General features: G+C 30.0%; 1 protein-coding gene across 4 annotated transcripts in view; it reads left to right on the forward strand.

The window, feature by feature from the left end:
• Positions 1-5,288: 5,288 nt before the first annotated feature.
• Positions 5,289-15,642, forward strand: part of LOC124431231 (matrix metalloproteinase-2) — a 166,194-nt gene continuing 155,840 nt past the window's right edge. For 2 of the 4 annotated variants that reach the window (XM_046978863.1, XM_046978865.1), the window contains exons 1-2: positions 5,725-5,979; positions 13,530-13,898. In XM_046978863.1, the coding sequence (XP_046834819.1) occupies positions 13,538-13,898 (361 nt within the window). In that variant the 5' untranslated portion in view covers positions 5,725-5,979; positions 13,530-13,537. Of the gene's footprint in view, positions 5,360-5,724; positions 5,980-13,529; positions 13,899-15,642 lie in introns of those variants that run through there. The other 2 variants (XM_046978864.1, XM_046978866.1) reach the window with 2 other exon arrangements.

Here is a 15,642-nt window from a genome sequence, read left to right on the forward strand (position 1 = left end):
AAATCACTTGAATATTTATTAAATTCGTTAAACAAAATAATTTCGAGAAAGTAAAGTAATTGTAAAAAAGAAAACTTCGATATATAAAAAAATATTTAACGGACAATGTTTAGTACTAATTTTTAATCCTATCAGCGCTGTAATCTATTTCCTAGAAACATTGTCGGTAATGTAGAATATGATATATAAATGATAACAAAGAATAAAAAAAGTTTCATATTACGAATAATATTTTAATAATCTTTCAGATATATTTTTACTCTTTAAATATTTTTTTTTGTAGCGACTTTAGAAAATATATTCACGATTGATAATAGTTTATATAGTAATTTACAAATTCAAGGAGTTTCTCGCAGTCGATAAAATTGAAGGATATTCTATAGTTAGTATTTAGAAAATGTTAAATAGGAAACTTACCAACAGATAATTTCGTAGTAACAATTTTTGTTTTGTCTGATTATTGTTTTGTTTCGTTTTTTATTAAATATCTATAATCTTTTTAAGGTTTAAAAATATTAACAATTTTGAATACCAATTGATTACTAATAAATAACGTTACTGATTAATTAATGAAAATTATCATTTTTGTATTTACCAATTTAATTCATTTTTAATCTTATGTTTTATGAAAATAAATTTGTCGTAAAAATTAGATCTATACATTTTTAATAGATAATACGTATTTGAAATATTTCATTTCTAATATCTAATATTTATTATTAATAATTTACATCTTGTTATCACCAGGTGGCGTACCAAGATAATTTTCAATAGTCACGTTTGAAATTTAATTCTATTTTAATTAATGGACATAAATTGTAAAATTTAACAATTGGTTTGACTATTTTTTTTTTCTTTTGTTTTGCTCTAGTATAATAATGACTGTGAGATCGGATTAATTGGTAAAAAGGCGATTGACCCTCGACAGTCAAGGCTACAGAGGTCACCACACTTCGAAACAATCACTGACTTCCGGTGTGTCGTCGCGACTGTCTGTATGAATCATTTTGATACTTCTATATCCAATGTTCTTTATCTAAATATTTTCTCTTCCCTTTTTTTTCTTTTCGCGTTTATTTATTTTTTTTTCCGGTTTCTATTATAAATAACAATTAATAAATAATAATGGTGTTTTAAAGATATTCTACGTATTGATTTATTTATCGATCGAGTTCTTCTGGATTTATCAAAACCAATATGGAGGATAGGAAAAATTAAATTTGATTAATTTAAAATTACGGAATCATTTATAAACGTGAAACTAAGTATTATCTTCGAATTTAGATCTATATAACTAATAAACGAAGAACTGATATATATGTATGTATGTATAAACAAACATACATACAAATATTAGGCCATAGTTAGTAAAGAGTATTAACGTGTATCATAGGTTAGTAATTCGAATCCACGAGAGAAATGAATTTATCGATCACCTTTTTTTTCGTAAAAAATAAATCCTATCCAATTGTGTCCCTCCTTTCGAGTTTCTTCCTTTTTCTTTTTTCTTTTTTTCTCTTCTTTTCTTTTCTTTTTTTTTTTCTTCTTTCCTTCTTCTTCTTCTTTAAGCAAAAAGCAGAATCTTCTCTATCCATTGTATTAAGAGTCTTAAGAAATATCTTCCTTTAAGAATTTCTTAGTAAGAATTTCTAAAGAATAATGGAAATATAAAAGAAAGAAAGACAATACCGATCGACAATGTTAAGAAATGATGCGCTGTGGCGCCACTGTCGCCTCCGGTCCTTAACTTCCGGTAGCACCCACTCATCTTTGGCAGGATGAACTCCAGTATGAAGTTATCTTTTAGCCTAACGTACTTTTATCTGTCGGGAAATGGCTGGTCATTGGCCCATGGTCGTTCTTCTTGTCGACACCGAAGGTTTAACGACCACATATTTCTTTCTTTCTTTCTTTTTCTTTTTTTTCTTTTTCTTTTTTTTTTTTTTTACGTTTTCCCAATTATTTATTAACACACGTCACGTTGATCGACTGGTTATTATTACATGAACCACAATTGTGTGCTCTTTGTATGCAATCGAATGGGAATATTTTTTAATTCGTATTTTGGTACAATGTGTTTATGTGTGTGTGTGTACATATATATATATATATATATATATATATATATATACATACATTAACAAATAAAATTTAACTTTATATTAAATATTTGTATATCGAGAGATATTATTTTTCCGTTTCGAAAAGGTGCAATTGAATTTTTTTTTTTTTTTTATCAATATGTCATCCGCTAAAGATCATCTTTAAATTAATCTAGGGACTTTTGATTCCTATATATGATGGTAGCTTATAGTATTTTATTCCTTTAATTAATTCCACGAATTTCTTTGGTAAAATCTTATTAGATAATATGCAAAAATGACGAAGCAGAGTATGCGTATGCGTTTGTCTGTGTCTCTCTCTTTCTCTCTCTCTCTCTCTCTCTCTCTCTCTCTCTCTCTTTCTCTCTTTACGTGTGAAGGAAAGAGAGAGAGAGAAAGAGAGAGATAGATAGAACTTTTTATCGACTGACTAATCGCGTGCATAAGGACTGTCTAGTCCCTAGACGAGTAATTTTCAGAAGGGTCGATACGAGTTTAACGTGACCTCTACGAGCAGACGGTACTATATTTATTTCGTAGAATGAAACGTATTAAGAGCGAGTTTATAAAAGAGAAGAATGAAAAAAAAAGGAGAGTGAGAGAGATAGAGCGAGAACGAAGGAGAGAAAAAAGTGAGAATTTAATACTGCGATTTAAAAGAAAAAAAAAAAAAAAGAAAGAAAAAGAGAAAAATCATCCATTGACCGTAGATTAATAAAGAAAATCATTCTGAGATTATCGATTTTCATCAATTTATCATCTTGTAAAAATTGATAATAATGTAAATTATTTTTTCTTTATTATTATTATTATTATTATTATTATTATTATTATTATTGTTATTATTATTATTAATCACGTCATTCCTACAATTTTCTAGATAATGTTTAATTTTTATTTTTACAATTTATTAAAATTTATTAACAAATGTATTAATCATATTTTTAATTTATACTTTTCTCTTTTCTTTTTTCTTTTTTAATTTTAATTATAATAAAATAATAATAATAATAATAATAATAATAATAATAATATTATTATTATTACTCTTTCTTATATAAAATCTTATAAAAAATATTATAATATAATATAATTTAATAAACGATATGAGAGAGAGGAGAGAGAGAAAGAGGGTTGAAGAAAGTATTTCCTCATATGGTTTGGAAACTTATAAAGAATCAGGATATTAACAAATGTCCTTGGATACATTGATTGATAGGCTCTCAACGTACGTGTAATATCCTTTCGAATGCGTGATGTCGAAGATAAAAGAGTATCGACCTAAAGGAAAACCTATGGCGTCTCATGGAAAGAGAAAGAAAACAGGGTGATGGTAGTATTGGTGGCGGTGGTGGTTGTGGTGGTGAGAGTGAAACCAAACACATACAATAAGCAATGAAATTAAATTCATATGAGATTCGTTGACCTCTCTTCCATCATCCCATAAATTATCAATCATATGTCCTTTACATTGCTAATAATTTTTTCTCTTTTCTATCAAAAAAGAAATATCATTTATTGTTTTATTGCTTATTATATATAACTTATCAGTACACTGTAATTACATGTATATACTGTAATATAATGATAGCATTATATATATATATATATATGTATTTAATTATGGTGAATAATTATTTAAGTTAAACCTTGACAAGAAAGTGAAACCTTCTATAATATGATTTGAAAATTAATTTTGCTTGATGAACAAATTGATTATATTTATATATATATATATATAAAAAAAAAAGAAGAAAAAATGTAATAAAATGCACAATTAGATGGAATTATGTAACTTAAAAGTTATATGTCACTGGAAAGGATCAATCCTTAAAATGTCTAAGGTCTTACTCAAATTCTGAAAAGAAAAGAGTAATAAATTCTAAAAAAAAAAAGAAAAAAAAAAAAGAAAAAAAAATGATAATAATAATAATAATAATAATGAAAAAAAGAAAATGAAAGAATATTAAAATTTTATTTCTTCCCTGTGTAATCATTACTCAAGCTTCGTTTTGCTTGTTAATATTACATCGTTAGTATCGCAATATACACACATATATGTAATGTGTATATAACCATTTATATTCGTCCGTAGAAAAGATATCAACATCAACCAAATACTTGTTCGCCAACGCAGGAAGACGCACCCGCGGTTGCTGAAGCAACAAGAGTGGGTGGTATATAAACGTATATACGTGTGTGTGTGTGTGTGTGTGTTTGCAAGATGGTAAAAAAATCATGGTCTGTTAGGTAGGGCATTTAGAGTTTACAGATTAAACCATTTTTCTTTTCCCACGTCCTTCGAGTTGAGAGATATTAATAGGATCGTTATAACTAAGCTAAGATAAAAAAAAAAAAAAAGAAAAAAAAAAAAGAGAGAAATAATGTATATATATACTTTGATTTTTTTCGAAGAGGAACATATCTTTTTTCTTTCTTTCTTTTTTTTTTCTTCTTGTTCCATTTTTTTTTTTTTTTTTTTTTACGTGTTATTCGAAAGGTCAGATTTTTAGATAGAAACTTTATTTCCTCTCATCGATATATCTTTTACGATTTTTATCTGAACAATTTTGACATAAGCTTTGTAAGGTAAATAAATTTGAAAGAAATGAAAAAAAAAGAAAAGAATATATATTATTATTATTATTATTATTATTATTATAATTAAAATCTCACTTATATTATTTTTACATTTGTAATTGAGACATGGAATATCAGATTTGAATTTGGCGCTGATTTCAAATACGACCGCCTCTTTGGTAAGAGAAAGGAACTAGAGGTTAAAAAGGAGACAGGGAAAGTAAGGGAAAAGTATAATCGACGAGGATACGATGCATTATTATCAAATACGATTAATTAATTTATATAGAAATTTTAGATATCATTTAATATGCTTCTCTTTTCTTGTACTTTTTTTTTTCGTTCTTTTTCTTTTTTCTTCTTCTTCTTTTTTTTTTTTTTTCTTTTTTTTTTTTTGTATAAACCGCCGATCTTTCTGTTTCTTTTAAACATTTAAAATGTTTAAAATGATCGCCGTTCCAATTCCCGTACTCGGAGTTAAGGAGTCGCGGAGATCGCAGGCGGCGCGTGTGGTCGTCTGATTGGTCGAAGACATTAGGAGTGGGGGAACGCAGCAGTGGTCCTCTTAGCACAAGAGCGTCAGTCGCGCGGTACGCGGCGCACGGTCAACATCGGAAGGGGTCTCGTCGCGTGTGCTACTCTTTTATATCTTCTACGTCACTTCGGATCTATTCCACGTACATACATACATACATATATATACACGTACACACGCATAGGACGTATATATGTATATATATATATATATATATACATAACTGCAAATTACACGCTAATATAATAATAATCGTCGACAACTTTCTGATGTAATAATACATGGATTAAAACGTTCATTTTAAATTTATACTTTAATAATTGTTTATTATTATTCGTACGAAAGATTAAAATGTGACAAAATTGCGAAAAGATAAAAAAGATGATTCCGTTCATAAAATACATCGATCATCTGTATCTCGTGTAGATTAATCCGTGCATATTTTCTTGTTTTTTTTTTCTTTTTTTTTTTTTTTTTATATATATATGTATGTATATATATATATAGATATTTTACGTACATACGTTTGCTCACCACTGTCCTACGATCGTATGTATTCTGTTTCAATGAGAGAAACGATTTGAAACTTTTTATTTGTTTTTATTTATCCTTTTTTTTTCTTTTTTTTTTTTTTTCTTTCTTTTTTTTTTCTTTTTCTTTTTCAATTACCGGCGAACGTGTGTGTGTGTGTGTGTGTGTGTGTGTTTAGGCAATCATGAAACGAGGCACGAAGTGAGAACGTCGAAGTCGATGGATTACGAGGTTAGTTATGATTTTATTATTAATAATATCTTCTTCTCATTTATTAATATTATTATTATTATTATTATCATCATTATAAAGCGTCGTATTTTATTGTTATATTTCTATTTTATTCGTGACGATGTTTATTCAGATATTCGACGTGAATTTTTCTAAACATTTTGAAAGTATCCAATGTGGGATCCGATCGTACGAAAAAGAAGATAAGCTACTATCGTTTATGGATTCGTTCAAAACTGGCGCGAAATTCTTTTCAACGTAATATCCAACTCCGCTGTATAGTTTCTTTTTTTTTTTTTTTTTCTCCTTCTTTATTACATAGACACGTTCTTTTATCGACACGCAGGCTTTATTAAAAGATAATTACGGACGTATATGGGATTCGTTTGTTCGTGATATTTTTTTTCTTCTTCTTTTTCTTCGATGACTTTGAAAATTGAAGAGAAAATAATGTTCGAAATTAATTGTTAAAACAAGAAAGCATTATATCTTATTCTTTTGTTGTCTCTTTCTTATCGTTCATTGGCTTAATCCTTCACCGATTGATTTGTTACATATATATGTATATATACATATATATATATATATATATATACATATATTACGATGCTGACGACCTTAACCTAATATTATCGGTTAATACTGGTCGATAAAAGTATATTTTTTTTCTTCCCTTTTTTTTTTCCTTTTTCACAATTGTTTAAACACAATCGTCCAAGTTTTCTTTCCGAGAAAATTCTCATTTCTTTTATATATATATATATATATATATATATGTATGGGTATATATACGTGTGTGTGTGTATATAATTCGTCATGGCGGATCATCTTTCTCTTTCTATTTCTCTCTTTCTCTCCCTCACGCGCTCTCTTTTCGTCGCGTGCGAACGTTTTTGACCGTTACGCCAATTGTCGTTTGTTTAACGGCATTGATCACGTGATCACAGTTTCGTTTTTCCACGAACGGTTATGTCCAGTGAAAAAAGACCTTGGAAGACGATGTTTTTGGAAATAATTGTAATACGATCTTTTCTCGATGTTTTCAACTCTTTTTTTTTTTTTTCCATCGAGAAATATTTCAGGATTCGCTAGGTCGGTTACGTTTTATATATATTTATATATATATATATATATGTCCTTCGTTTATTTCAACGTTCTTTTTGGGGAGGTTAGTGAAGTCTTTTTATATATATGTATTTATATATATATATATTTATATGTATATATTAACCCGAACGAAACACTGATTTCTCATCGTACATAGGACATTGTCCGCGCTTATGTGTGTTTTTCTTCGTTGGATTAAAAAGAAAAAAGAAAAAAAAAACTCGTTCAAACGTTTCGACGAAAGTGAAGATTCTTTAGCATGATGATGAAAAAGAAAAATTAATCTTATGTCTATCATATATATTTTTATCATACGTATATATGTATAATTTTTATTTATTTATTTATTTATTTATTTATTTATATATTCGTAATATTTATATTTGTCAATTGAATTTTATCGATGTATTTTTATGATACAAATGATATAACGTGGATATTATATTAGTATGATTATATTATATTATTTATTATTACAATGTTACATTTTATATTAATATGAGAGATAATACCATAGTATTTTCTATTCTTTCATTTTAATAATAATATATCACTTATACTAATATAATTATATAACGATCTATTAGATAACTAATATTTATCATTCATTATTAATCTTTAAACATACAAATCTAACAATTGTTTTTATCTTGAACATTATTGAGATCGTAAATTTACATACGTATGAGGAAAGAAATATTTTGAGATAAGTATATAGTCGATTAAATTTTTTTTAATTTTCGTCTTTTTTTTCTTTTTTTTTTTTTTTTTTTTTTTTTTAATAGACTATATTTTCAAGTACGTTTGAAAATACGTCCATCGATCTTATTTTTTTAGGGTGGGAAGGGGGCTGGAAGCGAGGGTGGGGGAGTAAAACTTTTAGCAACTTGTCCTCGTCGAAATTTTTCATCTTGGAAATCCAGATTACAGAGGAGAAAAGGAAGAAGGTGTAAGGGATTGGTTGATGGTGGGGAGGGGTTGGGGATGAAGAAGGGTGAGGCCGACTGAATAATATCCCAGCGTTATCGTCCCCGTAAGATCGGATCTACAAATTACAAAGCTCGTTCGCAACGAGCGGATTACATAAATCTCATTTTCCTTAGCTTCTTCATTTTCTTTTTTCTTTTTTCTTTCTTTCATTTTCTTTCTTTCTTCTTTTTTTTTTTTTTTTCATTTTTCTCTTCTTCTTCTTCTTCTTTTTCTTCGGCCGACGTAACAGAAAAAGGAAAAGAAACGAAGGAATTTCCCCTTGTGCTCTGACTTGCACCATTTCAAATCACATTTTTATCATTGTTTGAATTTGCACAAGATAGTTTTTTTTCTTTCTTTCTTTCTTTCTTTCCTCTTTAGGACGCGCCATTTTATTTTCAATCTAACCTTATCACGGTTTTTTTTTTTTTTTTTTATATACAGTTAGTATATCAATTGTTAATGAGAGATACAAAATGGTTTAAGATATTTCTCTCCAATTTCATATATATAATTATCATGTTTGTATATATCATTATATTTCATTAATAATATCTCAAATATGTCTTATAAAACTAAATGTCGGCCATCTTGTTATCATACTTAAATTGTTACTGTATCTGTTGAGTTTATTTTTCAAAGAGAAAAAAGAAAACGAGGTTGTAGATAACGAAGAATATGATCTTGAATAATTGACAATGAAATCAATTATACCACCTTATAATACGTTCGTTAAATATACGTGTATTATAAAACGAATGCCATCTTTCTTTCTTATCATACTAATATCGTCATACACTTTCGTTCTTTATATATTCATTATCCGATAATAAATAAGAAAAAATATTTTTAGATAATCTTTTTCAATAATTGATTATCACGGATAATCTTTTTTCAAATAATTGATATATTCTTTATATAATATCGTCTCGAATTCGAGGTTAACTTAATAGAAATTCAAATATACGGAATGAGAAGGATATGGTATGAGGGATGTCGGTAGGCGTGGAGGGAGGTTGGATTTGTTAGGTAAAGGGTCGAGTAAGGTTGGGGGTGGATTAGATGGAGAGGGAGGGATCACCGTGAACTTTGACTTCGGAATTACTTCGTGACTGTCCACGAACGGTTCCGCTTTTGTGACACGACCTTTCTCTCGCAGTTCTTGAAATGACTCAGGTGGATCGTGGAGAGGTGTTGGGAGGATGGAGGGGGAAATGGGCTAGAATGGGTAGTAGGTTGGCAGAAGAGTAAGAAAGCGTAGAGAGAGAGAATGCACGGAACGTTTGGATTTCTACTTGGAAGGTTTGGTCTTTTCGCTTCGATGAGTTTCTTTCTACCTCATTCTCATCCTCCTCGTTAATTTTCCTTCTTTCTTTCTTTCTAGTCATTTCCTGCCTGATCGATTGATCCAGAAATTATCGTGGGGGTTTTCTTTTTTCTTTTTTTTTTTTTTTTTCTTTCTTTCTCTTTATTTTTGTCTCCCTAAACTGCCAGTATCCGAAGAAATTAATTGCCAATTCCAAAGAATTTGTTTTTCCTTCGTTTTCCTTTTGTTTTCTTATTTCATATAATTGGAAGTTAGATGCCACCTTTTTCTCCCCGATAATATCTATATTGAAAATCTTTAGATCGTTATTTTTCTAATTCAACTTTATTTTAAATATTTTTTTTTTGTTTTTCTTTTTTAACATGCTGTAAATATTTCCACATTTTCTTTTTTCATTTCGTTATATGACGTGCAACAGAACGCCATTTTTCTAACCTAAATTTTACCCTCGAACGTTCAGCTTTGTTTGGATATTTTATCGTAGTTCTTTAGGTATCATCTGTTTTAAATGTTTATTTTCTCTTATGTGATGGTTCCTATATAATATATATATATATATATATATATAGACGCGTGCGCATGTCCGTGTATATATATATATTAAAGTCATTAGATCATATTTTTTGTAACCTAACTTTTTTTAATAATTACACTAAAACATATTTTTTTCATTTGAAAAGAATAAAAGAAATAAGAATTCTCATCACCTGTAAAGTGGCAATAATTACGAGAGTGTGTTATCATTAAACGTTGAAGTATTTAACAAAGAAATTGATTATCAAAGTTGACCTGAATAATAATTACACCATGTAAAGCCTCGTTGTGTTTTAGTTCGAAGAAAACTGTTATGCTGTAAATATTAATAATAATAATAACAATAATAAACATAGTAAGAGTAATAATAATAAAAAATAAATAATATAAAACGTAATAAGAATAATTATTATAATAATAAAAAATATCATAGTAATATATAATCGTGTGATCTTTTATTATTAATAATAATAATGACGTGATCGTATATTCGTTATAATAGTCATTGGAATAATAAACGATCGGTTAAAGTACGAATATGAAATATGTACATGCATATACATACATACATATAATATGAAATGGTGGAGGCGTCTTCATTTGGAATATAAAAAAAGGCACAAAGGGAGATAACTAAAAGAAGATATCAGGCTCGTTGGCTCCTCGTCTATTTCATTTATCGCACCATTAGAACGAAGTACTATATACTTCCTACTCTTTGCTGACATAATGACGACGATCACGTATCTTTTCCTTTTATTCTTTTTCGTCTTCTTCTTCTTCTTCTTCTTTTTTTTTTTTTTTTTTAATTTATTTGTTTCTTTTCATTTTTTTTTTTTTATTTTTACTATATTTTCTCCCACCTCATCCACGTATTTTTGATTTCTTACGAATATATTCTGAATCATTTTTATTATTCATCCATCCTATGCGTAATCATTTATATACTATATATATATATGTATAAATAGTATTTTTTATTATTATAGTATTACTTATACTAATATAATTATATTGTAATATTATTTAGTATCAAAGTGTGAAAATAGAAGTTGAACATTAAAAAGAAAAAAGTTTGAAAGAGCAACGATAAAAATTGAAGAAAAATGAAAAATGAAAAAAAAAAAAAGAAATGAACGTTTATATTAAAACTTAAAGAGATTTTTTTTTTTTTTTTTAATATTCTTATCATTCTCGTAAAATATTCGTTATCTTCTCTCCCCCCTCCCTCCCTCTCTCTCTCTCTTTCTCTCTATAATAAAATTATTTACGAGTAGGTTATGTTAGATCCCAAAGGAAATAATTGGCCATATGCCTTAATCGAATTAATAGTTACGATTGAGATAACTTTGAAGTAAGAGAACTCTTATTGATTATCTTCTTTAGAAATGATCTGTTTGGATCGTTTGTAAAAAAAGAATGAAGAAGAAGAAGAAGAAGAAGAAGATGAAAGATGTTTTCAACATGGCGGGGTATGGTCGTCGTCGTTTTACACAGAGAACAAAGTTTCGATATCGTTGGAGCAAAGAATTCCGGTTATCGAGCCGAAAAAATGAGGTCGAGTGGCGTTGACACGCTCACAAAGATAAATCATCCTCAGTTCTCTTCTAGTTGCGTTTGTTCATCGTCCTTCCGGTTTCCGGTTTCCTGTATGTTCTTTTACACTCCCTTTCTCTCGTTTATATCTTTTCTAACAAGTTTCGATCATTCTCAGTCATCTTCAATGATTTTTGATTAACTTCGATCGTACTTTAACCAATCTCAATTCATCTTCGATTCATCTTTAATAATATAATTCGAATATATTTCTATTGTACTCTTTGTATATTTTATTTGTCATTGTTCAATTTATACGATTTTCTTTTGTTCTTATTGTCATGTCGCCATTGTAATAATTAATTAATAATTGAAAAATTTGTTGAAAAGTTTTATACAATCTCCTTCTCTGATAAACGAAGAAAAAAGAAAAGAAAAAAGAAGAAAGCAAATAGGAAAACAAATTTGTAAAATCGTAAAGTGGCGCAAAAAGAAAGAAAACAAAAAAAAAAATTACGAGATGGAAGAGTGTAAGTTTATTGGCTGGAGAGATGGAGGGGGAGGGGGTAAAAAAATTTACCAAATTAATGAATCAGTGCTGTCAAAACAAAAACAAAAAACAAAATGAAAAAGGAAAAGAAACTTAGTATCGTTCAGTGTTCAGAATTTATTTGCAATTAGGGTAGATCCACAAGGGGGAAAAACAAAACAAAAAAAAAAAAAGAAAAAAGAAAAAGAAGAGAAAAGAAATGCAAAAAAAAAAAGAAAAAGCAAAAAGAAGAAAGGAAAAAAAGAAAAAGGAGAGCCATTCGTCGAGAAGAATGGCGGCTCTCCTTCTCCTCCCACTCCTTCTTACTCTTCCTATTAATTGGCCATTCTCTTTAATTAATCATTCTCATTTGCCTCGAGATGTTAACCCTCGTCAGTCAGTACTAACAGAGATAAAGAACGTTGTGACGCGTAATAGTACTCGTAAAGCGATTGAAAAGTTTCCTTGAGAAACTTGGGTTGATGGTTAGAGAGGGTGGGAGAGAGAGAGAGAGAGAGAGAGAGAGTGAGTGACAGAGAGGAGCGGGGAGGGGGTGACTAACAACTATTATTCTTTCTTCATGTTGTATCATTCAAGGTCAGGCACGTTATCTATTCTACTCTTTTTTTCTTTCTTTCTTTTCATCCTTTTTCCTCCCTTCTCCATCTTTCTCGATTCTCTTTTATCTGAATCGACGTAGATGCATGGGGAGAAATTTTAAACAAACATTAGATTGAAATGACTTCAGCTTTATTCTGTCTTTAATGCTCGTATCGTATAAAAAGAATTAAAAGAAGAAGAAGAAGAAGAAGAAGAGGAAGAAAAAAAATTAGAGTATATAGATAATTTGTTAAGAGGAAGGAAGACAAATAAAAAAGAAGAAGAAGAAGAAGAAGGAAAAAAAGAAAAAGACAAGAAAAAAAAAATCAATGCAATGTATATGGGTGATGAAGGAGTGGGTGGGGGGAGGGGGAGGGAGGGATGCTTTCGTAACTATCACGTCATTCTCATTAGCGTTTCTTTAGAAATTCGTCATGGATATATGTCTATACAATGAATATCTCGTTAATCACTTTTATTATTAATTATTATTATATCTTTTGTGATTGAATTTTTTTGTTTTAATTTCATTTAATTATTAATTATTAATATATTATATATAAAAATAATATTTTCTATTTTATGTATATGGTATATTAATTTGTATATAGTATGATAAAAAAAAAAAAAAAAAAAAAAGAATTTCTTTTCAATTCCACGCATTTGATTGCAAATGGGGAAAAAAAGGAGAGGAAAAGAAAAATATGGCGGATTCAATTCTTTATCACGTAAATAAGAAGAAAAGAATAATAAAATAACGAGAAACAAAAGTGATTCTAATAATACTTGTTCCTCTTCTCATTCATACATTCATTCATTCGTTCATTCAGTCAGTCATTCATTCATTCATTCATTCATTCATTCATTCAGTCATTCACTTTCTTATTTATCTATTTACTTTCTTTCTTTTTTCTTTCTTTCTTTCTTTTTTTTTTTCTTTTCTTATAGATCGGCGGATGGACGTGCCAATCGTTGGGAAGTCCGAATTCGGAGGAAAGTACGAAGCCGGAAGGATACGGCGTCGTCGTCGTCGTCGTCTTGATTGTCGTCATTGGCAAAGAGGAAGAAGAAGAAGAAGAGGAGGTGATGGTGATGGCGGTGGTGGTGGAAAGTTGACGGAAGTCGGTAGATACGCGATAAGGAAAAGGAAGAGGGAGAGGAAGAGGAAGAAGAAGAAGTGGCGCGAAGAGGAGTGGTGGACTAAAGGAGGAAAAGAAGAAGAAGAAGAAGAAGAAGAAAAAGAACAGGAACAAGAAAAAGAAGAAATTGGTGTTGCTGATTTTATTACTGGTGTTGTTACTGATGGTGTTATTGTTGGTAATGGTGGTTGTGCTAATGCTATTGCTACTTTTGCTCCATCATCATTGTTTCTGTTGTGTTGTTAACAATTATCTGCAGCATATCTCGAAATGGATAATAATTTTGTTCGATTGAAAGAATTTCGTTCTTTAATTCAACTATCGTCGTCGTCGTCATTGTTATCATCATCATCATCATCATTGTCATCATCATTGTCATCGTCATCGTCGTCGTCGTCGTCGTCGTCGTCATCGTCGTTTCACCTCATCCTATTACCACCAATTATATTCTCCTTTATCATATATTCTCCAATAACGATAATTCGACAAAGGATAATATCGTCGTTATTCATCTTTCCTTTTATTATTTGATCTCTTTCTCTCTCTCTCTTTCTCTTTTTCTCTCGTTCAGATTCTCATTGATATTGAAAACGAACGTAAAAAATACTATAACGACGAATTGTATATTTTTCTTCAGGTTTTTCCCCCCCCCCCTCCTACACATCCCTGAATTCCCTTCTCATCTCTTTCCTCTTCTTCATTTCCGGTCCATCATCTTCTCCTTTATATCCTTACCTCATCATTTTTATCCTACGATAAAATTCTTTACGTTTGAATGAAAAGGAAGAAAAAGAATATAACCGGAGGAAAAGAACTCTCGTATTGATACTTTCACCAATCAATCAATCAATCAATCAATCAATCAATCGATCGATCGAGTAATCAATCAATCGAGCAATCAATCAACAATCTGAACGCTCTTTTTTTTTTCTTTCTTTTTTCTTTTTTCCTGATAATCGATCCGAAGAGAGGTACATCAGATCAATCGCACTCCAATTCTTTCGCAGCGTGTATATTTCTCCGTCAGGAAAGAAGAAGAAGAAAAGGAAAAAGAAAAAGAAAAAGAAAAAAAAAAAGGGAAAAGAAATTTTTCAAAATCTTGTTGTCTTACGTATGAGTATATACGAGTAAACAAACAACACATAGTATTGTTTACAATAATTTATACTTCATATTTGATTCATCCTCCTTATCCCTGTGCAAGCGTTTCGCGCGAGCGCAGGCGAATTCCTCTCCCCTCCTCGCCCCTTCTATCCCTCCTGCCTCCCGGCTCTCAGAGCCCCCCTCCTCCTCCTCCTCCTCCTCCTCCTCCTCCTCCTCCCTCACCATTACCATTCAATCTTTCCTTCTCCTCTTTTCAAGTGGGAAACACTGTGTAACCGGCGTTTATAATCATCAGTAACGTCTCGATCCTCGACGTAGGAAGTGTTGTGTGTGACTCGTTAGAAAGTTAATATTATTATAGAACATTTTCGTTGAAATTATCCTGCCATCCCCCCACCCTCTACCATCATCCACGGCGCCTCCTCTTTGACCTCCCATCCGTCGTTTCCTCATCTCTCTTCGTCTTCTATTTAGATTTCGATGAGTGATCGATCGATGACGAATTGTTGATCAGTTTTTATTTTCTCTCTATTCTTTTCTTTTTGTTTCTTGGCTTCTTTCTTACTATTTTCTTCTTTTTTTTTTTTTTTTTTTTTTTTAATTTTCTCTCTCTCTCTCTTTCTCTCACTCTAATACACGGAGAAGCGTGTGTATATACGTGTGAGCACGTGCGTGTGTGTGTGTGTGTGTATGTATGTGTGTACGTGTGTGTATGTGCACGCGATCGCTCGTTCAACTTCGGTGGTGTCGTCGTCGTTGAAGAAGAAAAAAAAAGAAGTTCTGAAGTGACAATCAGAGATTATTATTTGTAATTCGAT

This window comes from Vespa crabro, chromosome 20, assembly GCF_910589235.1.
Source record: "Vespa crabro chromosome 20, iyVesCrab1.2, whole genome shotgun sequence".
NCBI lineage: Eukaryota > Metazoa > Arthropoda > Insecta > Hymenoptera > Vespidae > Vespa > Vespa crabro.